The sequence below is a fragment of the Gigantopelta aegis genome, chromosome 10 (assembly GCF_016097555.1).
Source record: "Gigantopelta aegis isolate Gae_Host chromosome 10, Gae_host_genome, whole genome shotgun sequence".
Classification (NCBI taxonomy): Eukaryota; Metazoa; Mollusca; class Gastropoda; order Neomphalida; family Peltospiridae; genus Gigantopelta; species Gigantopelta aegis.
The window spans coordinates 77884853-77912665 of NC_054708.1; the positions used below are offsets into that span (position 1 = coordinate 77884853).

At 38.7% G+C, this 27813-nt stretch overlaps 3 protein-coding genes across 6 annotated transcripts in view; 2 read left to right on the top strand and 1 right to left on the bottom strand.

The window, feature by feature from the left end:
* The window catches only part of LOC121382861, a 28759-nt gene extending 18215 nt beyond the window's left edge, over positions 1–10544 (bottom strand). Inside the window, exon 1 of one of the 2 annotated variants that reach the window (XM_041512491.1) lies at positions 10439–10544. The gene's annotated coding sequence lies outside the window, so the exon portion shown is untranslated. The remainder of the gene's footprint in view (positions 1–10438) is intronic. The other variant, XM_041512492.1, reaches the window with a different exon arrangement.
* Positions 5355–7978, top strand: LOC121383820 (UDP-glucuronosyltransferase 2B4-like). Its single transcript, XM_041513919.1, has 2 exons — positions 5355–6723; positions 7941–7978. The coding sequence occupies exons 1-2, from the start codon at positions 5355–5357 to the stop codon at positions 7976–7978; spliced, it is 1407 nt and encodes a 468-aa protein (XP_041369853.1).
* A 29-nt stretch (positions 10545–10573) lies between the features above and the next one.
* Positions 10574–27692, top strand: LOC121382860 (testicular haploid expressed gene protein-like). Of its 3 annotated transcripts, XM_041512488.1 has the most exons (8): positions 10574–10739; positions 12283–12351; positions 18250–18280; positions 19272–19334; positions 19989–20126; positions 20888–21025; positions 24473–24728; positions 25181–27692. In XM_041512488.1, exons 1-8 carry the CDS (start codon positions 10724–10726, stop codon positions 25472–25474), a joined length of 1005 nt encoding a protein of 334 aa, XP_041368422.1. In that variant the 5' UTR covers positions 10574–10723; the 3' UTR covers positions 25475–27692. The 3 variants fall into 3 exon arrangements, with proteins under 3 accessions (XP_041368422.1, XP_041368423.1, XP_041368424.1); XM_041512489.1 differs by lacking the exon at positions 12283–12351; XM_041512490.1 differs by lacking the exons at positions 10574–10739; positions 12283–12351 and adding an exon at positions 16629–16775.
* The last annotated feature ends 121 nt before the right edge of the window (positions 27693–27813 follow it).

The window sequence follows — 27813 nt, forward strand, 5'->3', positions numbered from 1 at the left end:
GCAACTCCAGACTGGCTCACATTCACTGTGAACCACTTCAGACTGGCTCACACTCACTGTGAATCACTTCAGAATGGCTCACACTCACTGCGGTCCACTCCAGACTGGCTCACACTCACTGTGAACCACTCCAGACTGGCTCACACTCACTGCGGTCCACTCCAGACTGGCTCACACTCACTGCGGGCAACTCCAGACTGACTCACATTCACTGTGAACAAATCCAGACTGGCTCACACTCACTGCGGACAACTCCAGACTGGCTTACACTCACTGTGAACAACTCCAGACTGGCTCACACTCACTGTGAACTACTCCAGACTGGCTTACACTCACTGTGGACAAATCCAGACTGGCTCACACTCACTGTGAACCACTCCAGACTGGCTCACACTCACTGCGGTCCACTCCAGACTGGCTCACACTCACTGTGAACCACTCGAGACTGTCTCACACTCACTATGGACAACTCCAGACTGGTTCACACTCATGAACAACTCCAGACTGGCTCACACTCACTGTGAACAAATCCAGACTGGCTCACACTCTCGAACAAATCCAGACTGGCTCACTCTCATGAACAACTCCAGACTGGCTCACACTCACTGTGAACCACTCCAGACTGGCTCACACTCACTGTGAACCACTCCAGACTGGCTCACACTCACTGCGGTCCACTCCAGACTGGCTCACACTCACTGCGGGCCACTCCAGACTGGCTCACATTCACTGTGAACAAATCCAGACTGGCTCACACTCACTGTGAACCACTCCAGACTGGCTCACACTCACTGCGGTCCACTCCAGACTGGCTCACACTCACTGCGGGCAACTCCAGACTGGCTCACATTCACTGTGAACCACTTCAGACTGGCTCACACTCACTGTGAATCACTTCAGAATGGCTCACACTCACTGCGGTCCACTCCAGACTGGCTCACACTCACTGTGAACCACTCCAGACTGGCTCACACTCACTGCGGTCCACTCCAGACTGGCTCACACTCACTGCGGGCAACTCCAGACTGGCTCACATTCACTGTGAACAAATCCAGACTGGCTCACACTCACTGCGGACAACTCCAGACTGGCTCACACTCACTGTGAACAACTCCAGACTGGCTCACACCCACTGTGAACTACTCCAGACTGGCTTACACTCACTGTGGACAAATCCAGACTGGCTCACACTCACTGTGAACCACTCCAGACTGGCTCACACTCACTGCGGTCCACTCCAGACTGGCTCACACTCACTGTGAACCACTCGAGACTGTCTCACACTCACTATGGACAACTCCAGACTGGTTCACACTCATGAACAACTCCAGACTGGCTCACACTCACTGTGAACAAATCCAGACTGGCTCACACTCTCGAACAAATCCAGACTGGCTCACTCTCATGAACAACTCCAGACTGGCTCACACTCACTGTGAACAAATCCAGACTGGCTCACACTCATGAACAAATCCAGACTGGCTCACTCTCATGAACAACTCCAGACTGGCTCACACTCACTGTGAACAAATCCAGACTGGCTCACACTCATGAACAAATCCAGACTGGCTCACACTCATTGCGGTCCACTCCAGACTGGCTCACACTCACATCGGTCCACTCCAGACTGGCTCACACTCACTGTGGTCCACTCCAGACTGGCTCACACTCATTTCGGTCCACTCCAGACTGGCTCACACTCACTGCGGACTACTCCAGACTGGCTCACACTTACTGTGAACAAATCCAGACTGGCTCGCACTCACTGTGAAGAACTCCAGACTGGCTCACACTCACTGTGAACAAATCCAGACTGGCTCACACTCACTGTGAACAAATCCAGACTGGCTCACACTCACTGTGAACAAATCCAGACTGGCTCACACTCACTGTGAAGAACTCCAGACTGGCTCACACTCACTATAAACAAATCCAGACTGGCTCACACTCACTCTGAACAAACAAATTGGTCAACTCGCCTAAGCAATACAATGAATATATTTTCGGACTATATTTTGTCAAAATTACCAAATGTTTGACATGGTTAATAAATCAATGTGCTCTACTGATCTCGTTAAACAACACAAACTTTAACTTTATATTATATGACTTGCACCTGGTTGTCGGTGCGTTTCTACCCTACTTCGTGTGTGGAATTTTACATAACAGTTTTACATGGATCGAATAATTGGGTGAGACAAAAAACAAACAAGACCCACCCAACCCTTACACACACACACACACACACACACACACACACACCGAAACCCCCCCCCCCAAAAAAAAAAAAAAAACCCAAAACAAAAACAAAACAAAACAAAGCAGAGAATAGAATAGAAAACGGAAGAAAAACTAAACTAAATAAAAGAACAAGAGTAGACTCGTGGCTTGCGTACAACTTGTTGGGGCATATTTCGTTTTTTACAAATAAAACATGGGCCGACAAGAATCGAAGGTGTGTGTGTGTGGTGGTGGTGGGGGGGGGGGGGGGGGGCGTTCGTTCGTCAGTTTTTCCTTTCAAGTCTATCGTCTAGAGTTTTAATTCGATACAATGATCCTCTAGGGGCAGTCTCCACAAACTAATTGAGACATATTTCGGACATCTTGAATTTTAAAATTTGTAATAAATTTTTAAAAGTTGAATAGAAAGAAAGAAAGAAGTGTTTTATTTAACGACGCACTCAAAACATTTTTTTTACGGTTATATGGCGTCAGACATATGGTTAAGGACCATACAGATTTTGAGAGGAAACCCGCTGTCGCCACTACATGGGCTACTCTTCCGATTGGCAGCAAGGGATCTTTTATTTGCGCTTCCCACAGGCAGGATAGCACAAACAATGGCCTTTGTTGAACCAGTTATGGATCACTGGTCGGTGCAAGTGGTTTACACCTACCCATTGAGCCTTGCGGAGCACTCACTCAGGGTTTGGAGTTGGTATCTGGATTAAAATTTCCATGCCTCGACTGGGATCCGAACCCAGTACCTACCAGCCTGTAGACCGATGGCCTGCCACGACGCTACCGAGGCCGGTAAAAAAAAAAAAAAAAAAAAAAATTGAAAAGTCTTAGAGTTTTGATTGGATGTTTCTGAAAATCGATACTATGGTTTTCTTGGAAAGTCTCAAGAACAAATAGATATTTTGGAAGACTGGAATTAAAAATATTTTTATTAATTTTTCTAAAAAGTATATTAGAAATTTAACATTGAAACTTGAATGTCACTATGAATTATCATCTACTAGTGACAAAACTAAAAATTAAATATTTGGCACGCTTATACCCAATTACGGTTCAAGCACGATGTTCCTGGCACACACCTCAGTTATCCCGGCTTTCCGTGAAGAACAGGAATTAATTGGTCAGATGTCAAATATTTGTTAATTTGTGACACCTAGTCTTAAAGGAAGCTCGCTACATTGTCCCATTAACAGCACAGGGTTTTAAAATGCAGACAGAAAAGCTTATACCACGGACTTTTAATACGCCAGCCGTGGGACACTGTTTGAGACGGGTAAAAACCTAACCAGAGAATTGGTCCACTGAAGCCGTTCGATCCTACGATCGTTGGGCGAACGATGTACTAACTGAGCTAGACCCCGCCCTCCAGAAAACGTATCCTATAGTCCGTCCCATCCTACTACAAAAATATTGTTGTTAACAATTTCAGTTTGGTTTAACGTAAGAAGAAAAGTACAAGTGTTTTACAAGTAACAAAAAAAAAAAAAAAAAAAAAAATAATAATAATAATAATAATAATAATAAAAAACCAAAAAAAACAAACAACAAACAACAAAACGCAATCGGCTCAGAAAAAAATAACTTGTAGTAAATTCCACAGCATGGAAAAATGCGTTCCCCGTGGGACGGACTATAGGTCCATCAGTATTCCATTTATTTTCTGAAAATTGTTTTCAATGGGCTGAACATTAGGCTACCCGTTTCGAATACATGTAGCAGGTTAGGTGTTAACTGTGTACTCATTGTGAATGATAGGGATGAACGAGTTTGTAGGAGACCGACCACCATACGGGTACAATAGGTCGTGGTTTGGCCTTAACCTTTTACACCATACGACACTAACGTACTGGCTGGCTCAAATAAGTGTTGCAGAATTGTTTACGATTTCTCGAGTGAGTTTTATTTACTTCTATAAAAACCCTCTTTATTAACATGTTATATATGTACTAGTATGTGTATTATATATATACTGAACTTCACTGATAATACACCGGTCAGATTTTAAAGTGTTAAAAGAATATCACAAGAAAAACAAATACATTTAACTGATTTAGTATACCTGGGTATATACTAGTAGGAAATAAATAACGTCAAAATTGTAAACAATAGTTATGAGTTATTGCGTATCTTTCAGCAACCTTACATATCTGAAAGCATTAACAAGTGAAAATTGGGTGATGCGTTTTCATTGAAGTTCGGTATATTTACCAAAAACTATGTTTTGTTTGTTTATGTTTGTTTCAAACGGGTGGGTTGTAGCTCTGTGGTAGAGCGCTCGGCTTGGGACCTGCTAGGTGTTCCACAACTGGTATATCAATGGCCGTGTCGTGTGTAGGTTATAACGTGCATACATGAAAAGGCTAATGTGCAACAGATGCCTATGCGTCGACCCCGGGTTTCTTCTCGCATTCTAGTCCAAGTATCGTCATTGCCATGTGTATTTAACTTAAATTATATACAACTAAAAGAACCAACCTCCCAAACAACAACAAAAAACTACAAATAAACAAAAGTAAAGTTTGTTAATAGCCTAAACTGGAATTCATCTCCAAGTAATGTCGTAGGTAGGAAAACGAATAGCTTTGTTTAACGACACCACTAGAGCACATTGATTAATTATCGGCTACTGGATGTCAAACATTTGGTAATTATGAATCGTAGTCATCAGAGGAAACCCGCTACATTTTTCTATTAGCAGCAAGAGATCTTTTATATGCAGTTTCCCACAAATAGGAAAGCACATACCACGACTTTTGATCAGTTGTGGTGCACTGGTTGGAACGAGAAAAAACCCAATTACTTGAATGGATCCACTGATGTGATTCGATCCTGCGACACAGCATTTCAGATACTACAAACTGCAGTGCTACCATAACACAGAACGTACAGTGATACTGTCGGTCCGCTCTCTCTCTCTCTCTCTGGCTCACACTCCAGATACATACACCCATGAGACTAAACCATATGAAATGCAATACTCTCTATATACAAGCAGTTCGCGGGAATATGCTACGGTGCCATTAAAGAAGTATTACATCCCTTTTTCTTGAATGTCATACTAGACTACAAACGTTTCTATGAGATTGGTTTTATTATTTCAGTTTTCTAATAAGATGAAGACCTTCGTGGCTTATGCTTTCGTCGTTGCAGTTCTACAAACAGCCGTAAAAACGGCTGAGGCTGCCAAGATTCTACTCTTGCCTACGATGGCGAAGAGTCATGCCTTGGAATTGCTCCACATAGGAGAAGAGTTGGCCAGGAGAGGTTACCAAGTATCGTTTTACCTTCCTTCGTCAATTGACTCGAAAATACCGAAGCAGTCGCCCGTCGGTGTGATCACGTATACAATTCCGGACGAATATAAGACGATGTTTGAAAACAGCATGGACAACATTCAGAGCGGGGACTGGAAAATCAACGGACATGTTTTCGATATATTCTTTGATATCAGAAACATAACAAAAGCGATGTGTCTGGGACTCTTCTCCGACAGAAAACAGTTGGGATATTTGGTCAAGGAGAGGTTTGACTTAGCCATTGTGACAACCCTTCCATTTACGCAGTGCCTGTTTTCTCTCCCCTACTACCTGAACATATCCACTGTTGCCTCGAGCGCTTACATTGTCGAAACCCATAGTAGCGCTCCATTTCAGTCCAATACCCTGCCAGTCTCCCTCAGTTCATTCGGAAATGACATGAACTTTTTTGAACGATGTGTCAACTCTGTTCAGAGTATTGTTTCTCCTATCCTGTTGTCGTACTTTGTCACACCTGATATGTCAGTTATTGACCCTGTCTTCGCCAATATCGATGTAAACCAGTTAGTAAAGCAGGCGGTGTTGTATTTAGAAAACTCTGACTACGTTTTCGATTACCCTAAGGCAGTCTTTCCTAATTTTGTTCACGTTGGCGGTCTCACAGCTACACCGGCCAAGAAGCTAGATAAGAAGCTTGAAGACTTCATGGCCCGTTCACCAGAAGGTATTATTTTCGTGTCCTTTGGCTCACTAGTTCCGATTCAGTTTGCTCCTAAGACTATGGTTGAAAACATGCTGGCGGCGTTGCGTCAGTCTGGCTTCAACGTGTTGCTGAAATCGGACTCCGATCACGACGACGGCAATATAAGATTTTCAAAATGGCTGCCACAAAATGACATTCTTGGACATCCCAAAACTAAATTATTTATTTCCCACTGTGGGAAGAATGGCCTCTTTGAAAGTATTTATCACGGAGTTCCCATACTATGCATGCCAAGATCTATCGACCAGCCAATGAATTCTAGAAGGGTCTCTCGAATGGCAATCGGCATACATCTAGATTTCAACAAGGCATCTTCAGCGGAAATGTCAAGCGCCATTCACGACTGCATACATAACGAGACATTTCGTGAAAATATGAAAAAGCTATCAGTGATGTTTCGTGACAGACGGGAAACTCCAGTACAAAGGGCGGCGAATGCTGTAGAATATGTTCTGAAATATGGTAGTCGGCACATGACACCACCAGCAGCAAGGGACCTGACAATACTTCAGTACGCATACGCTGATATCTGGCTTGCTATATATACATTCATCTTTATTTCTTTATATATCCTTGGCAAATGCTGTCAAAAACTCACTAGGACTTTGTACAGATTTACAAAATTAAAAGTAAATTAAAAATAAACGTCTTATTGGTGAGACTAAAGCTAGATGTTGATTGTCGACAGTTGTTCAACTCATCAACTTGCCGATTCCTGACCGACTGAATATAAACAAAGCCAGACTGGTTCGAAATCACTATGAACAAACACATTGGCCAGCTCGCTTAAGAAATGCAATGAATATCCTATCAAGGCAAGACAAGACAAGACAAGACAAGAGTGTATTACACTGGGGCCGTTGCTCTACGGCATGGGAGGAATATGTACATTACAATTTATAATAAACATATACAAAGACCAATAAATAATTTTTATAAGAAAAAGTTGTATATCGGAAACTCAAAATACCTGAAATGCATATACATATACACACACACAGGTACGTGTTCATATAATTATTACTATAAATATAATCTAGATATACCACGTATATGGCCAAGTACTTTAAATATAAAAATAACAATTATATAAAAATTGACGTTTAAAGGTACTCATAATTACATTTATAAAATATGCTAATTTCTTTTAATGTTCCGATTCACTTACTGTTCATTAATTCTTTAAATTGATAAATACTTGGTGGTGCATAGTAATATGAATGTATATACTGGACCTTTGAATTGTACAAAACAATTACAAAAAAAATATATAATGTAACTATGTCTACTATCTTGGTTTTCAGGAAGAATATTAAAATAATTTAAACAAAATATGTTTTACTTCATTGCCTCTGGATGACTGTGATAAGCCATATTTGTCGTATTGCCTTTGTTTGATTTATTGCGAGAGACAGTTTACTGATATGAAAATTTGAGATATCCATAAATCGCTCATTCCTAAGCTATCCAAAATGTTTTTGATAGCGAAGATCCAATTATAGTTAGTTCCGTTACTAAGATGATCATTTAACATAGCTTTTTATAATAAGACAGTTTTGATTCTTTTCTTGATATAAGCCATGTCCAGTAGCATGCCATTCTTCTATGTATAAGAAACTCAACTGACATTCTCCCCAGCTCTCCGTATAGCATGAACAATGGTGTTGCTTTCTAAACAGGTAAAGTATATCTACACAAGTTGATTTCTACACAGTGAACTATATCATTTTTCTCGTGACCTCAAATTTCGCACCCCACATACTAAGATTGGAAGGACCATCCAGTCGAACATATTAAGTTTGTATTCAGTTGATAGATGGTATTCCTTTGACTTAGCTAGTACATGTACAACGCACATAGCCTTGGTAGCCTGTCGACTAGCGTCCTGTTACTTGTTCAAAAGTTATTTAATTTACTAAAAGTAATTCCTAAATACATGTATTTGGATTTTTAAAACATTTTCTAACATAGTGTTTCTAATCCTGAAAGTATGTTTATAATGTTTAGCAGTTCCGTTAAAAATCAGTAGGCCCTATTTTTGTTTAGTTACTATTAACTTTACGTTTCCAAAAATTGCAATACTGGTAAAACGTATTTAAAGTATGTTGTAGATCAGCTGCATTTGTTGCTAATAAGGCCGTATCATCTGCATATAATAAACAAAGGATGTACACAACGTCTACCGGGTTTATTTATTATTCCTTCGCATCCCTGATTGGATAAACAATTTTCTAGATCGTTTACATACAAGGAAATTAGAACAGGGATAAATGTTCGCCTTGACGGAAACCGGTGTGGCACGATAATACAGCTGACTGCTGATTATTTACGGAAATCAATGATTTTCGACTTTGATACATTCGTTAGATAATTCCGAAAAGTGTACAGGTAAATTATTTTGTAATAGTTTACGCCAAAGTTGAATTCTTGGTACCATATCGTAAACTTTTTCAAAATCAATAAAATTTATTTTTTCTTTTAAAAATATATATAAATAAAAATCTATTAAGTTATGTAACGTGAATATGTCGATCAGAGTAACAACTGACAAATAATGTGTATTGTATTCTAGTCGATGCTTGGAATTGTATGTACATGAACCAGTGGCGGATCCAGAAAATCTATTTAAGGAAGGGCGCAATGGCATGAGGCGGAATGTCAAGGGAACTTTGGGGAGGGGTTTGGAGGGGAATCGTAAAAATATGAAAATTGATATATAATAAAATTATAACTGTTTTGCAAGATTTATGGGGGGGGGTGGGGGGGGGGGGGGGGGGGCGGGCTGGCCTCTGTCTAGATCCGCCTCTGTCGTCGGTTACGTACGGTTTGTTGGGACATATTCGTAATGTTTGTGTTTGTTGGTGGGTTTAGGTGTGTTTTGGTGGGTTTTGTTTTGTGAGGGTTGGTGTTGTTGTTTTGTTTTGTTTTGTTTTTTTGTGTGGGTTTTGGGGGGGGGGGGGGGGGGGGGGGGTTGGTTAGAGTGTTTTATGTTGATTGTTTGGTTTTTTTTTGTGGGTGGGGGGGGGGTTAAAAATTTAATTTAATATTAATTAATTTTATTTCTTTAGTTGTATCTTTCTTTATTTTTATTATATTATTATTATTTTTGTTTTTTTTTGGGTGGGGGTGGGGTCTTTTTAATTGGATACCACACAGTCATTCTTCATGAGACCTTGGGACCTGTACACCACTCGTTTGGGAGATGCCTGTCCCATGTACACTAAACGTTCGGGAGAATTGTCAAGCTGTCAGTTGGCCAAGTCAGTCTGCATAATTACATAACATAACAGTCAACGGCAGCTCATCGATGTTCCTGTACTAAGCATTGGCCAGTTATATATGATGGTAGCACTACACCAAACAGAAACTCGGCTGAGACAAACGTCCAAGTGAGCACAACACTTAATACTGCAAATCGTGCCACTGCTGCCTCATCTGAGGTGGTTATAAACCTTGAACGTATATTTAATTAACACTAATGCAGAAATTTCGTTAATCTGCTAGAGAAAAAACAAAATAAAATATTGGTTGACTATTGTTATTCCATATTATATAGTAGTCGATTGCTCCCTAATGTTCTAGGTGTTTAGTTTTGACTTCTTATCAGAGATTTGTTGTCTAATGCTAATGAAATTTTATGGAATACTTTGTGCGTGTACGCGCGTGCGCGTGCGTGTGTGTGTGTGTGTGTATATATATATATATATATATGTGTGTGTGTGTGGAGATATAGAAAGAGAGAGAGAGAGAGACGAGGTATAGAGAGAGAGAGAGAGGGGTAAAAGACCTTGAAACAAGAATGAAGAAAGAGGAAAAAGAGGAAATCAAGATATAAGACAGATTGAAAACAATAATCGAAAGACGAGAAAAAGAGAATGATATGCAGAGAGAGAGATAGAGAGAGATAGGAGATAGATAGAGAGAGATATTAGAGAGAGAGGTAAGGACATTGAAAAAGAATGAAAGAGAAAAAGACGAGAAAAAGAGAAATGAGAGAGAGGGGTAAGACATTGAAAAAAGAATGAAAGAGAGAAAGAAAGACGAGAAAAATAAAAATGAGAGAGAGAGAGAGAGAGAGAGAGAGAGAGAGAGAGAGAGAGAGAGAGAGAGAGGAGAGAGAGAGAGAGAGAGAGAGACTATATTCAGTCAGATTATTCCAACACGAATGATCTAATACTTCTCTGTATGCAGTATATCTCTCCCCACACTACGAAATACGATAATCTTGCTAATCTAGCTACTTAATCCTGCGCGAGGGTTACAATGAGTTGACGTAACTTTTGTATGTACGACCCGTACGTTGCTATGTGACGTTAGCAGGCGAGTCGCGGTAAGCAACGTCCTCCAAGCAAGGGGAGGCTCCATGCGTTCTGTGGACGTCGTCTTTGTGTGTACATATATTTCGTTCGCTTCCAAACACCGGACTGCGACAGGCATCATTGTTTGCATGTAACTTCGCATCATGCAAGTTTCCAACGGTAAGTTTCAATTTGCACCCTAGTTATTTTGTTTTGTTTCTCGACTTTGCGTCTTCGTATTGGATTTCGAAGTTCAATCAAATCACAGGTGCAGTATGGCAATAAGTCACGCTTGATATGAACTTTGTAAATCCGATACATGTACAAAAGAACATTAATTTATTTGCTGTGTTAACTGTTGTATAAAGACAGGATAAATAATATCGATATACCGTTAAGTCAGGTCGGACTACAGTTAGTGTATACAGAATCGTAACGTTTTATTTCATTCATTTCAATTTATATTCGTGCTTATATCCAATTAAGATTCACGCACGCTGTCCTGGACACATACCTCAACTATCTGGGCTGTTTGTTCAGGACAGTGAGTTAGTTGTCAGTGGCTAGTGAGATAGATAGATAGAGAGAGAGAGAGAGAGAGAGAGAGAGAGAGAGAGAGAGAGAGAGAGAGAGAGAGAGAGAGAGAGAGAGAGAGAGAGAGGAGAGAGAGAGAGAGAGGGGAGAGGGAGGGGATGTAGTGGTCTTACACCTACCCATTGAGTGATTAAACTCGCCCTGGGTGGAAGCCGGTACCGGGAATCAAAATCAGTACCTACCAGCATTAAGTTTGTTTTGTTTTCTTTAACGACACCACTAGAGCACATTGATTATTGGATGTCAAACATTTGGTAATTTTGGCATTATTATAGTTGTGGTGCACTGGCTGGTACGACAAATAACCCAATGGGCCCACCGACGGCGATCGATCCCAAACCGACCTCTTGGTAGACCCATTTTCTTATTGTTTTGTTTTTTGGCTTTTTTTTTTCTCGTCCCAACCAGTACACCGGGACTGGTATATCAAAGGCTATGGTATTTACTGTCCTGACTTTGGGAAACGTGCATATTAAAGATCCTTTTGTACTATTGTAAAAAAAAAAACAATTATAAATTTTTTGACAACTAATACGTAATAGCAGTTGCTTAATAAATAAGTGGTGTCGTTAAACAAAAAACGTTTAGCTTCTAAATTGAAAGAACACCATTTGACGTGTGGTGGAGGAGAGGAGGAGGGTGGGGGAGGGTAACTGCTAGTAATGATACTGTGGATCACCACAGCGTGTGATGGTGCTCTAGCGTTGGCGTACATTCCGGGTGGGGTTGGGTTGGAGGTGAATCAGTTGCATCAAGGTCTATTTAGTTTACTGTCATATGTTTGTTCTATTTAGTTTACTGTCATGTGTTTGTTCTATTGTCTTTCTTGGTTTAATCATTGAAGATGGGGACATTTCTCTTTGTTCCCCATTGTCCTCATCATATCTATACTGCATTGATATCATATGGAAAAATTTCACGAAATGTTATCGTGGGGAAGGAGACGTTGTTTTCCCACCTGCATTTTTCTTTCAGGCCAAAAAAAAAAAAAAATAATAAAAAAAAAAAAATAATAATAATAATTGCTAATAATAATAATAATAATAATATTGCTATAAAAAAAAAATTAAAATTAAAAAAACCCAAGTGTTTTAAAAAAGTGTTTTCTTTTAATTGAATCGATGAACAGCGCTTCCTACGTTTGAAAAGACCGGGAGACACGAAGTACGAGGAAGTACCTCTCCCTTTCCCAACAAAGGTATACGCGTGTCACTAACCCGACTAACATACACCACTGTCCACTCACCAGGCTTACCCAGTACGACCCTGACTCACCGGACTAAAATACTGAACTGTCTTTCGAAATCTTTTTTGATGATTATCAGTAGCCTGCGCTCTGTAGTATTTAAATAAACCATTGGTTAGAAGTTACTTGTCATTTTAAGAACTAAATGGCAACTGTGCAAATGGCAGGTCCGATAACTCAAAATGTCTGTGGTCAACCTATATCAGTTGGGTAACCCTTACGACACTGTTTTATTTTTCACATAATATATTTTAACATCGAAATTGTATTGAAATGCATGCAAAAATGAATAGTGGAGTGCAACCTTGTAGAGGACCTGTAGCATAATGTTACTGATATTAGTACTTCCCTGAACAGAACGTAATGATGCGGGGGGGCGGGGGGGGGGGGGGGGGGTTCCGCCGTTAGTATGACGTCACGTGTTCAACCTGTCGGTCATCATCTATAGATCCTCCAATAATAATTAAGACAAAAATATGAATTGTATTTATATATATATTATTATTATATATATATATAGATATATATATATATATATATATATATATATATATATATATATATATATATATATATATATATATATATGAACATGTAGTCGAAGCGTAATCTGCACATTTCAAGGCAAACAATTAATATATGTTTAGCGGGAAGTCGATGTTATATAACTTTGAGGTGGCGCCTTTAACAATTCCCTGTTATGTAACAAATTACGTTAATTCGAATGTCACTGTGATTTTACTGTGGTGTGTCACTGTGATTTTACTGTGGTGTGTCACTGTGATTTTACTGTGGTGTGTCACTGTGATTTTACTGTGCTGTGTTAGTGTGATTTTACTATGATGTGTTACTGTGATTTTACAAAATAATGTATATTACTGCGATTTTACTGTGGTGTGTCACTGTTATTATACAGTGGTGTGTTGCTGTGATTTTACTCTCGTGTGTTGTTGTGATTTTACTGTGGTGTGTCATTGTGATTTTACTCTGGTGTGTTACTGTGATTTTACTCTGGTGTGTTGCTATGATTTTACTGTGTCGTGTTATGATTTTTACTGCGTGTTTTTTTCCAGTCGCCAATACAAAGCTTGTCTTTGATAATTCTCTTTCCACTTATATAAATGTAGGCCCTATAAGTAGTTATTACACGAGCTAGTGTGTCGTACTGAATTTAAGAAACGAGTGTCAGGATTTTTGTATTGTCAGAGCGAGAGCGAGGGTAATACATGAATCCTGACACAAGTTTCGTAAAACCAGTACGATTCACACGCGCGAGTGTAATAATTGCTTTATTATCCACATTATCCTAAATATTATTTTTATGAATAACAAGCTAGGGCCATGTCAAAACGTTTGAAACTAGAAAGAGACGACATAACGACGTCATTTTTCGAAATGAACAACATCACGTCATTTGTTGTGCACGTGAAATCATTATGACACATGTGTGTCATGCTAGTTATATTTCCCTGAATATCTTGAACTATGTGGATAATAACATACATTTTGGGAAGCGACGTCATAACTTAATGCAGCTTCCACAGTATTAGCTCTGAGTAATCGCTTTAAAAAATGACATCACCTCGTCGCCTCCTAGTTACATTTGAAACGTTTTGACATGGTCTTTGTTATTCAGAATATATATATATACCGAAACAGACGAGGGTAATAATCTCTTTATCATATAATCTCAAGCTAAATATAACGTGTTTTTGTAAACTGTACACGCAACTTTAATTCCAGTCCGCCATTACTAGATATTCTAATGACGCAAGAATATGTGGGGCGGTGTCTTTCTGAATGGAAATGACGTCAAACTCGAATGACGTCATTTTGGATGTCCTTACATTAAAATAAATTAGTGCATAACATTTTTTGTTTTCTGAACGCTGGACAGCTTTCAGTGTAAAATTGCTATTGAATTACTATGAAAGTATACGTCAATTATGGAGTGTCACCCTAGTACGTTTGCTTAAATGTCAATAAACCTAGTGTCGTGGCATCGATTAATTTACATCTAATATGCAAAGTTATCAAATTCTCAAAGTATGTGATCTGTCATTTTGTGTTGTCCAAACTAAGGAGCATGGAATACCATTTATATTTCTCATTTGCAAAATATATATATATATATATTATGGATAATATGGATAATAAAGAAATTATTACACTCGCGTGTGAATCGTACTGGTTTTACAAAACTTGTGTCAGGATTCATGTATTACCCTCGCTCTCGCTCTGACAATACAAAAATCCTGACACTCGTTTCATAAAATCAGTACGACACACAAGCTCGTATAATAATCTCTATAAATCAACACACACTATTCTCAGTTTTATATATAAGCCTACATTGTGTTGCTTAATCACAACCAAAATTCACTTCAAATCTCAATAGTTCCCCGAGATGTTAATAATTTACATGTTTAGAATTTCTAAGTATTGTATATAATACTATTAACAGCTAAGTATGGATTTAGAATTTCATTGTAGATTTAGCTCACTCGGATATTGCTATATGGTTTATTGGGATTAACTGGACCCACTTCGTGTTAGAGCAACGACCATAGGTACATCGCCAAGGCAGAATAGGGTTCGGGGGTCGCGTCTCGAGTCGGGCTCCCGATCTTATTGGAGGTCGGACTCGGGATTGGCGTGTTCGAAACCCTAGTGGTATACTAGCACGTTAAACTAGTTACCTACCTACCGGGGGTCGCGGTTTGTACAAAATTCCATTTGACAATTATTATTCTTTTCTTGGCAGTTCTTTGCTTTGAAAAAAATAAAAATAATAAACAAATAAATATATATATATATATATATATATATATATATATATATATATATATCCCCTCTCTCTCTCTCTCTCTCTCTCTCTCTCTCTCTCTCTCTCTCTCTCTCTCTCTCTCTCTCTCTCTCTCTCTCGCTCGCTCGCTCGCTCGCTCTCTTTTCAGAGATTGTAGGCCTATTAAGATTTATCTTTTTAGTTTTCTATTGTCTGTAATTACTTTTTTAAATTATATTATTATAATTTGTATAATCATCATCATTTGATCAATATTATTATCTTAGGCTTGTATTTAAAAGCTCAATAGGTTTAAAACCTTAATGTCTGCACTGAATAGCCTATTATGACACGTTACACGTTACCTGTGATCTGATATGATCACAGGTAGGTTTTAAATATGAACACTGGAAACCGCATGTATAACGTCACGGTTGGGTTATTCCCCACTACAACCATTCAAAATCCAATTTGATAATCATCTTCTCAGCCTGTGATCTAAACACAAATAGAGCCATACTAAATACGTGCTTATAGCATTGATCCCAGAAAACTGTGATCTTTCAAAACCTCTGGTAAAGTGTTTCCGTGTTTGCGTGCGCGCGTGTCTATACGTATACTTAATAAATAAATGTCGCCAATATATCTCTGTCACACATACACACACACACACACACACACACACACACACACACACACACACACACAAAACTGTCTCTCTCGCTGTCTCACTCTCTCGCTGTCTCGTCTCTCTCTCTCTCTCTCTCTCTCTCTCTCTCTCTCTCTCTCTCTCTCTCTCTCTCTCTCTCTCTCTCTCTCTCTCTCTCTCTCTCTCTCTGTGACACACATTCTCTTTCTCGCTCTCCACTCACGCGTTCTTTCTCTCTGTGTGTCACAAACACAGACACCACTCTCGCTCTCTCCCCAACTCTTTCTTTGTCTCTCTCTCTCGATGACACACACACACACACACACACATACAGAAAGAGAGAGAGAGAGAGAGAGAGAGAGAGAGAGAGAGAGAGAGGGGGGGGGGGGGGGGTTGCCTGTCTCTAACTCTGTCTGTCTCTACGTCTGTATTGGTCTCTTAAGCTGTCTGTCTAGGTTGCATAGTACTAAAGAAGAGAGTTCCGTGTCAAAGTTTTACGGAGTAAAAGCAGCTGTGGGTGTGATTGGTAGTAATATGTGACATTGATTATTTGTGCAAATACTATTATCCATTGACAATAAATAAATACACTTTTGTTTGTTATTAAGCTGTTATGCACTTCGTGCGATATATATATATATATATATATATATATATATAGATATAATATATTATATATATATAATATATATATATATATATATTTCAAGCCAACCCTGGGTATATCATGTCACGCTGACACTGAGTCAGCGTTTGAATAACTTTACTAAACGTCCTGCACTTATTTAATGGCGGGATTATCCAGAGCTCCTTTTTCATTGCATGTGGCCATTCTGTTCTTTTAATGCATTATTTAAAGCAGTGCATGCACAGAGACTACCGATGACAAGATATCCCAGCACTTGTGATTCTGTGATTAAGATAACGGGATCCAGCAGCAAGGTGAACACTTGTTTTGTCAGCGAGTACCTACTGTCAACTTTATCGCACGGCTAGCTGCACGCCTCAGTGACGTGGCGGATTGAATGTGCCACACGTTTTATCTCGAGTATCTCTCGCTTCGAAATAATGATTCAAAATCAAAGCCTAACTTGGCACATCATAGATAAAGGCACGGATCTAGGGGAGGGTTTTGAGGTGCGCACCCTTCTCGTAAATTTCTAAAGTTCTGTGCTTAAGAATAATTATAATGGATTTATTTCCTTCTAGTGGGAAGGATTTTAATATCTTGGCTATTGTTTATGAATGTAGACACCTGTATGGGATGCATGTTAGTTTACTTTGGAATACAGCAGGCGCCCTCTTTGACAAAGCATCACCTTCCCAGAAAGATCTTGCAGCCTCTCACGATACAACCATTTTGTTACTATGAAGCTATATAGTCCGTCCCATCATTTCATAAAAAACGGGTTTTTTTTTTTTTTTTTTTTTTTTTTTTGGGGGGGGGGGGGGTATTTTTTTTTTGGGGGTGTGTGTAAATAATTTCAGTTTGGTTTGACGTAAGAAGAAAAGTAAAAGTGTTTTGGAAATAAAAAAGAATACTAATTTTGTGTGCAATTTACAAATCAATCGGCTCCGAAATAAATTAACTTCTAGTAAATTCCATAGTATGAAAAAAAGGCGTTCCCTGTAGGACGGACTATAGATCGTACTCTGCGTCAGCACTTCTGGGGCGAGTCCCTAAAATATAACACCCCTCCTTCCCTCTCTTTATTTTTGTTCCATTGGGATGCCCTTTTGACGAGTTGATGTACGCGCCCTTTTCCCGTTAGTCCCCCTCCCACGCAAAATATTTTTTGGATCTACCCGGCATTTCACAAAAAAGGGTTCTGCAGAATATAGGGGTTGAATTAAAGGCGATGTCGCAATGCAGATGAGCTACGAAATGAGCTAACAAAATACTACCTGAAAATACATATGTATATACATTTAATAAAAAATATAGGTATTTTTTTAATGAGCTATGCAGCCATCATATCGCACTTGTTATCGATACTTTGGTATGTGATTGATTTATCCATAAGTAGCTATAAATCAGAAGAACAAATTTCGTTCATTTTCCTCTAACGCTCGCTGGATTAAACGTTTGCAGACTTGTTTATGGTAGCTGCAGAAGAACGCGCGCACAGTATATTAATTTTCAAGTCGCGTAAGCTGTGCAACTTTACCTTTGTTAACTTTATTAACGACTTCAACAGAAATAGGTATCTGTAGGGTTCATTTCAGTGGACAGTTTAAAACTGACGTCTGTGTCATCACCATGGAACAGCTAATCAGATGTCTTTAAATCAGCATATCAGCATATGTTGGATACCACCATAATATGACATTGTAAACTACACGTTCTCTCAAATAAACTATTAAAACATATTCGCAAATACATTAAAAAAAAATAACATTTGTTTTTCTGTTGCAGAGCAGTTCGAAAGAATCCGTGAGAAAGGAAGGTAAGTTGTGCTTACATCCAATTAAGATTCTTGAAGCATTGCGTAATGGGAACCCACATTAGATATCTGGACAGTGGTTAATGGATAGTGTAAGGCCTTAAGCTAGGGATCTTCCATGTATACCATCCCACAGACAGGATTGCACAAACCACGGCCTTTGATATACCAGTCGTGGTGCACTGGGTGGAACGAGAAATAGCTCAATGGGGCCACCCACGGCGATCGATCCTAAACAGACCACGCATCAGCCGAGCGCTTTACCACCGAGCTACATCACACCCCAACCCTGAACAATTGATGTGCGTGAAAGTGTCACTACATGTGTGTTGGGAATCGCAACGTCCCTATGCAAAATACCTTTTCATTGTTAGTAATACATATATTTGAAACGTAGTCATTAAACTAAATTTCTCTATGTGCAGTAAAAGTTAATCACGTAACGCTAATATCTTCTCCAAGTAGACCTAAAAGAGGGCATTTCTAAACTAAATCGGCGTTGTGTCATATTTTCCGGGTAAATAAGAAGTAACTGTCTCCTCTACCCCTGCTAATTACGACTCTGATTATTCAGTTAGAATATCTACTTTATTCTGTGGAGAAAAAAAAAATACAGTAATAAAAGTGAGGTGGGATCTAGCTCAGTTGGTAGAGCTCTTGCCTGAGGTGCTTTTGTCGCAGAATCGAATCTCTGGTGGACCCCTTCTTTGATTGGGCTTTTCCCGTCCTAACTAGTGCCCCACGACTGGTATATGAAAGATCCCTTGCAACTAATGGGAAAATATAGCAGGTTTCCTCTAAAGTCTACGAGTTAAACATGACTAAATTTATTACTAATAGCCAGCGATTAATTAAACAATATGCTAAGTGATTAATTAATCAATACGATCTAGTGGTGTCGTTAAATAAAAGTAGACAATGCGTACTATGAATAGGCCTACCGGGACAACTAGTATGCTATTAAACATATTTCATGATGTTCTGCTTCTTTTAGGAACCGCCTTTCGACGCTTGCTGAGCCAAAGAAGCCTAAAATAGAATGGTGGACGAATGTTGGGTGAGTACAATGTGTTATAGCTGTCACCTATTATCGTCTACTACCTTCATGCAGCATCATAAGTTGTTTTCATTTTGTTTTTTCTTTATTCGTTTGGGTTTGTTTTTTTCGTTTTTGTTTTGGATTTGTTTGTTTAAATACGATAGAACCCAAAACAGTTAGATTTGATAATAATATATTTTATCTAAAGTAGATTAGTGCCTATGATAAACCTTTGTTTAAGACTGGCATGCGACGGTAAGATAATTAATGCAGTATACATTTCAATTTGTTTTTAAAATTTTGACATATGTACTTAACTGTGATATTTGTATTTCTTTTACAGATCTTTATATAATGTATTTTTAAATAAAGTTCATTCATTCATTAAATTTTGTTATTTGTATAAAACGTATCTGCGTTTGACACCCAATAGCCGATATCTATTTTTGTGATGGGGTGTAGTTAAACATCCACTGCATTCATATATTTTAAATGAAAAATATATTCCAGACTCTAGCATTAAATGTATAGTTGTGTTTTAGGTTTCCATGAGTAAATATATGCTGCACAGTAGAAAGGCGATATTACAGCTTTAATCAACAAGTAGGTTTTGTGTCTTTAAGAATACAACCACATCAACATGACTTTGTTGTTGTTGTTTTCTAACTGCAGCCCCTATGTGATGTGGGGAACCCAGGACATGCTCACGCAAGTACCCGAGTCCGCCAAACACGCCATAGCCACCGAGAGACTTGAGGCGCTGTCCGTACCAAAACGTGACTTTCAAAACGAGTCGGAAAAGTTTCATTGGTAGGTATCTTAAGAAGCCCTAAGTTCAGCCAGCGAACGTTTCGCTAACGTGGTTTAACGTGAAGTGCATAAACGAGTCAGGCGGACGTTTTTCTGCTCGGTCTGGCTGAACGCAGCCATGTTGTCCAAAGTCGTGTTTAAATACTAAGCACACACACACACAAACACGCACGCACACACACACGCACGCACGCACGCACGCACAACACACACACACACACACACACATATATATATATAATCTGTATCACAGGCGTCGGAAGCTTAGGGGATATGCAGAGGGCATTGCTCCTAACTCTGAAGATAATGCATCACCCCAAGACAATAATGTTTTCTAATTTTACTGATTAATTTTAATACAAAGGAGTATCAACATTATCTAATGGCATAGGTGGCTCAGAAAATGTTTGTGATACAACCTATATTCTTTAGGGAACACGAAGCTCGTGTCCCATTGTGTTCTTGTGGTCTCTGGACGACAATAAAATTAACTTTGTTCAGTTGTATAAAAACAAAACCAATAACATTTTCATTTAACTATTTTATTTATTTATTTACTTATTTATTTTATTTTTCTTTGTTTTGTTGTTGTTCCCAAATGTTACGAAATCGAATTTGAGATCATATTGAAATTTCGCGATGAGGTAAACCCACGCACCTTCTAAATAGCTCACTTCAAGTACCCTCCAATAACGTCTATGCACTTGCTATTGGATATTCTCTAGTATTTAATCACGTTTCTTGTCATTCTTCTTTTCCAGTTCCTTATTTTTATACAGTTGTGGCCGTCCGTCAGTGATATGGCAGGTGTCACCCAAGGCCAAAGTGACATCCCCCACGGAGAGGTTGGAACAGTTGGCGAAAGCGAAAGGTGTGAGCGAAGACTACAAAGAAAATAAGTAAGTATACAAATCATAGCATAATCTACAATAAGATGTGTCTGCCTCTATAGGTAGTACTAAACCAAATAACTTCCGGCTGGGTCAAAGTTCGAGGTGCGCCGAACTATTGATAGAGAAGTGAACACCACAAGTCTTGTGATTGGTTATAAATGTGAGTGTGTTGGTTGTAAAAAATAATAGTTTCATCTGGGTAAAACAAAAATATGCAATTTTATTTCATCTAGTACCAATATGTCAAGTAGCCTTGTGCTTGAAACATGTATGGGGTACCTGTAAAAAAAAGTACTCGAATTTTGTGCGGAACTAGGGTAGTCATAGACGCTACCCGTTATCTCAGAAACAAGCAATTTGACCCCCAATTTTTTCTGATTCACTTTAAGTGTGAGGGGTGGTAGTATTTATATCCGTGGCGTTTATGTTGACTGATACGCTGCAGGTAGGAATTTTAGCCACATATGTTACTATTGTCGTCTATGGGATTTGATTTGGTAGTACACACCCTTTATTGCGCTGAGTGACATTCCATCGTCAATTGGCATTCTGAGTGCACCACGGCTTGGGATTTTTTTTTTTTTTTTTTTGTGATTTTTGGGCGGGTTTTTTTGAAAACATTAATTGAAACCATATTTTATTGCATTAAAAACAAAAGTATTGGGTACAGGTTCGCCATCTTACTAGGCCCTCTCCTTGTTTGGCACTATTAGATGTGTACCAGCAATGTTTCCATTGGTCGGACGAAACGTCATCAGGACAAACGGTGATTGTCTAGTAAAATATTAACCACTGTGCCACTGGCATCGATTTGCTTTAAAGGGACATTCCTGAGTTTGCTGCAATTTATAAAATGCTATCGACTAACAGAGACTTTTTAACGATTATAATTACATATCAAATATATTTTTCTGCATAACATATTAGTGGCTGTATATTAAACGTGTTTCTGAGTGTTCTAATATTAAATTTGTACTAGCGTAAATTTCATTTTATTTTCTAAAATATTTTTTTTGGAAGAGAAAATCCAGGTTGGGTTTCTTACAAATATTAAGACGACCAGAAACACATTGAATATACGGACACTGATATTCTGAACAAGAAAATATATTTAATATGTAAGTTTAATTGTAAAATATTGTTTTAGTTGGAAACATTTTACAATGCAGCAAACTCAGGAATGTCCCTTTCATAGTCAATATTATTAGTCGCCTTCAATTTCAACAGGATGGGGCTATAGACTTTGTCATCGTCTGTCTGCCTGTTTGTCTGTCCATCTGTAGCTGGGACTTTCTTTTAGGCAATTGCTCAAGATATTAAGCCGAAATTTTGTTATATATCTTCATCATGTAGTCACAGATCAAGTTTGACTTTCATGTAGATTTTCCAGCCAGTGCACCACGACTGGTATATCAAAGGCCGTGGTATGTGCTATCCTGTCTACGGGATGGTGCATATAAAAGATCCCTTGCTGCTAATCGAAAAGAGTAGCCCATGAAGTGGCGACAGCGGGTTTCCTCTCTCAATATTTGTGTGGTCCTTAACCACATGTCTGACGCCATATAACCGTAAATAAAATCTGTCGAGTTCGTCGTTAAATAAAACATTTCCTTCCTTCCTTCATGGAGATTTATCCATTTTTGAGTTGTGGTCCTTGAATATTTGTTGGGATCAAAAGGAGAAGTTTGTTTTGTTTAACGACACCAATGGAGCACAATGATTTATTAATCATCGGCTATTGGATGTAAAACATTTGGTAATTTTGATATAGTCTTAAAGAGGAAACACGCTACATTTTTTTATTAGCATCAAGAGATATTTTATATGCACCATCCCACAGACAGGATAGCACATACCACGGCCTTTGACATACCAGTTGTGGTGCACTGCCTGGAACGAGAAATAGCTCAATGGGTTGTTGGGATCAGTACTCTCAGAATGTTTGTTTCGGTTTTTTTCTTTAACACTATGAAGCAATTTCTGTATAGCTATGGCCGAGCCAGTTCATTAATATACTCTTCAAAAAAAGTAGGGGAACCTGAAATGTTAATGTTATACGTTTTGAACACAGACATCCTAGTAAAGAACGTTCAGGTCTCTTTATCAACACACCGAAACACATTCCATAGTTTGCACATGCATCACGCAGTTGCCCCGTACACGTGCGTGGGGTGTCATTCTCGATTTTGACAATTTTCAGGAAGGTCCATTAATCACTGTGGAACTTTATTTCTGTCAATCTTTTTCATTCTGTTGATCATACAGTTGTTATTGTTTTGTTTTTAGTCATTTTTATTTTTTGAATTTGCGATTTACTGATAAAAAAAACACCCGTCAACTTTTAAATTTCACTTCTGACCCCAATCGTCCTTCAAGATCTTTGGTGGTCATAAAACCTACTGTAATGCTTAACTACCGGTTGTAATGTTTGCCTAATTAATTCACTGTTATCATATACCATTCCCCACAGCTAATATGCCTTACAATTTTGGCAATTGCAAACTCTTATTAGAGTTCCCCTACTTTTTTTGAAGAGTATATTAAACACCTACACGCCTGTGAGTGTGGGTAAATTTTGACAAATTTCTATTAGATGAAATTGTTGGTTGAAGTATGCCTGTGTAGGGGTACAATGTCCGACTTAGAAACTTCTATTACATGGAATTGTTGGTTGAAGTATGCCTGTGTAGGGGTACAATGTCCGACTTAGAAACTTCTATCCAAGACAAGTTTATTACGATTGCTCAAATATTAACCACTACACAACTGAAACTGGTTTGAGTTTCAATACTTCGTTCTAACACTAGGACGCAGTTTCCGTACAGCTGTGGTCGATCCAGTTGAACAAATAGTAACCACTACACCCAGGGCTTCAGACTGCATCCAAGTCGAGGCGATAAACGTTGTTCTCAAAATACATATACGCCCAAATTAAGGAAGGAAGGAAATGTTTTATTTAACGACGCACTCAACACATTTTATTTACAGTTATATGGCGTCAGACATATGGTTAAGGACCACACCGATATTAGGAGAGGAAACCTCATGGGTTACTATTTTCGATTAGCAGCAAGGGATCTTTTATATGCACCATCCCACAGACAGGATAGTACATACCACGGCCTTTGTTACACCAGTTGTGGAGCACTGGCTGGAACAAGAAATAGCCCAATGGGTCCCAAATTAAGTACAAACATGCTGATCTCAAAATATTTCACCTCAAAACCACTGAAATGTTAAGTTTAATTACATTAAAAGTAACTTTGAAGTGCATTGTGGAATATTGGCAACTCTCCAGTAGCTGTTAACGACAGTACTGAACTAAAACCACCTTCCTGCGCTCAGAGAAGACAAAAAGTCCCAGTTGTGCCCAATTTAGTGAGATTAAAGCCCTGTACAACACTGTTTGAGCTATTCGATCGTTTTTCATCACTTTCTTTGTTCTAACACCAGCAAGCAGTTCCTGTACAGCTGCGGTCGGGCCAGTTCCGTGTGGCTGGTGGACGAAGCTGCCAAGAAGTGTCCTGAGAGAGAGCGCACGGAGCAACTGGCGGCTCCTAAAGGAACTCACCAGAACTTTCAGCTGCTGCGAGACGTCCACACGATCGTCGCTCCTGCAGCCCTGAAGACGAAACCCACGGAGCGACTGGAGACGCTGGCATCGCCCAAACAACGACCAGAAGGGCCTTTCAGAGAACCCACATGGAGTGTACGTACCCACTGGCCTAGCCAAGATTTTATATTGGGGGGGGGGGGGGGGGCACTAGGCCTATTAGGAGGGCCAACCCACACTATATAGGCACATGTATGTATGATTGTATAACATTTAATACAGTACGCCACTGTACGTACCATATAGCACAATGGGCCACGGACAGGGATCGATCCTAGACCAATCACGCGTCAGGCGAGCGCTTTACCGCTTGCCTTCATCGCACCCCCTAACCCAGTGGTAAACCGGTCATGGGGGTGGGGGGTGGGTAGAATTGCGATATTTCCCCAGAATTTTTATTTTTTTTAAATATACATAATAATATTCGCTTTAACCTTGGGGGTGGGTGGTCGACGCGTGCTCCTGGCCGTAATTTTAAAAATGTGTAGTTTTGTTGTTAAATAAACATTTCTTTCTTTCTTAATACAAAAAATTGTGTTTTTTTCCAGGTTACTCAAGCTGCTAAAAATGCCTCTGCGTCAGCGCGCTGTATGGAGCTGGCGCGACCCAAGGGAGTAGTAGACGGTTACCTGATGGCGCGAGACGTCGAGTGGCCCGTCAGTCGTGCCGCCAAGAGAGCGGCCACCACCGACCGCATAGAGGAAATAGCCAAACCCATCATGAGAACGGCAATGGGTCTTGTGCAATTCAACCCAGACGCCTTCATGGTGCCTCCGTCAGCTTTAAAATGTATACCGTCGAAGAGAATAGAGGAATTGGCGATGCCGATTCAAAGAGGCTAAAATTGGCGGGAATCGGTAGAGGTTTTTGGCGCCAAATTCCGCAGGCTGTGTTCTATTACATCAGAACAAGGTGGTCGGTCATCTGTTCTGTTTGATACCAGCAAGTCGGGGTTGTTGTTTTTTGTAATTGTGTTTTTTTTTTCTCATGGGCGGTATAACACTGAACAATTTTATATATATTTTTTTTTAAGTTACTCAGAAACATCGAAGTATGTTTGTTTTCGTTAGTTATCATAAACGTGAATCGTGCTATACATATTTTACTTTTTAATGGATCAGACGGATAATATCCATAATATGGTTAGGATAACGAAAAAGGGCAAGAGGGTAGCCTATATCATGTACTGAAATAACTTACATCAGTATAAGGAGTGAAATGATAATTTTAGACCTAAGCATGAGACATTTATTATTTTTGTTCGCTTTTTTATTACTTTAAAACGTATGTGGAATTGAATATTATGTGTTAAGAAAATACTGCTGGGTGGTTTGAATACTAGAAACTAGTTTAAAGCCTAAACATTTCGTGCCAAAAACCATTTAATCATTGCAATGTACATGTGTGCTGCTGTTTCCATCTTCAGGACTAACACGTCCATACTGTGGGGAGGGATTTTACTGTTTTAACGCTATGTCCTTGTCATGTGATATTTCGGAAAAAAAGAGGAAAAATCAAACAACTTTGAAGTGAACAATTCAGGAACTCAAATATTCATTAGAAAAAAAGATATAGAAATGGTATCGGTTTAGTACAATACGAAATAAAATCTCTAAATGAATTATAGTTTAAACAGGCATTTTCATTTAATTCAGGCTCCCCACTCCCTACAAAAATGGGAACCCGTACGCCTATGTTGCCTAGAAAAATAGTGTATACAATGATATCCGCAGCAAGAAAATGTATACAATTGAACATGTAAGTTTTGTCAGTATTACAATGGCAACAAACTTTGAACGGTCTCTTTACAAAGGACATTTGCGAGTGACGACCATACAAATCGTTACTCTGGACAATTCAGGGCCACACGTAGATGATGAGGGCACTACATTTACACCACTTATCCTATTTTCCCGGATAGAGGACTGAACTCTTAGTATACTACTGGTCGTGAAAAAGAAGAGACTTGTTTGAAGTTTTTGTTATTACTGTTTTCTTTTTGACTAAAAATTAATTTGAGCATTTGTTTAGATTACTGTGAGCTGATGTTGTTGGGTTTTTTTTTTTTAACTTGATATCCTGGTCCAAGTGTTTCCCAGCCAGTATTGAAAGGGGCTTCTTAAATAATAAAAAAACTGTGAAACAGGGTATCATATTATTTAAGGTTTAAGTGTGAAGATTGGATAGCCTGGAATAGGATGGAAACTAGGAAAAGTGAGCATTAAAAGCAATTGGCTTTACACGAAGCGTTAAAAGCAGTGGTCTGGGACTTTTAGTTTGGAGCACAAAATTATTGTGCAAACATGTACTGGATAAAATAGTAAAAAGTCATTAACCCTACTTATTGGGAAGTGTAAAATATATTTTGTTATTACAGCTTCCCCCTTCCCCCCTTAAGTTACACATTACCTTTTAAAAAAAAAACAACCCCAAAACCCCCCAAAACAAAACATATTATTATTAAAGTATACTTCTGGGTGTTTTAGTGGCACAAAAAGCATTTTATCATTTTATCTAGATAATTAGGTTTAGTGACTTTAATATGGGTTTTAACTCTCACTTTAGGAACAAACTGATCTCTTTTATCTTTTTTTTAAAATCAAATTTAACATTTGTATTTACATGTGTACACTCTTTCGCATGTCATCACCTACCCCAACACCCACCCCAATACCCTAGCAATTTATACTTTTATTTGTTATTTTCAGTTTTGAATACATTCTTGTATAATAACAATTTAACCAAGAACTTACCTTTTTACGACATTATGTTTATAAAATTTCACAATTTTGCATGGAGTAACTTTCGTTTGTGTATGTTACAAGTAATTGATTGGTTTTTGTCAGTATTAATATCATGTGTTATTTAGTTTTATTCCTTGTGTACTAGGATTAACATATTTCTGCTCAATTCCTTGTGCCAATAAACACTATATAAAACCAGAAACAGTATTACATAAATTTACAAAGTGTACATATATATTATAAATATACATATTTAATAACAATGTATTATGTTTCATGCATTGTGATTTGTTAAAAATAAAACTATTTGAGATTGTTTTTTTAGTTTGTCAAATCAAGATGTCGTAATGAATAATGAAACGAGAAGTGCTGTTAATGTAGAAATAAATCTACCCTAGGAATTCAGAAGAGAAAGGATTGTTACAAGGGGCGGATCA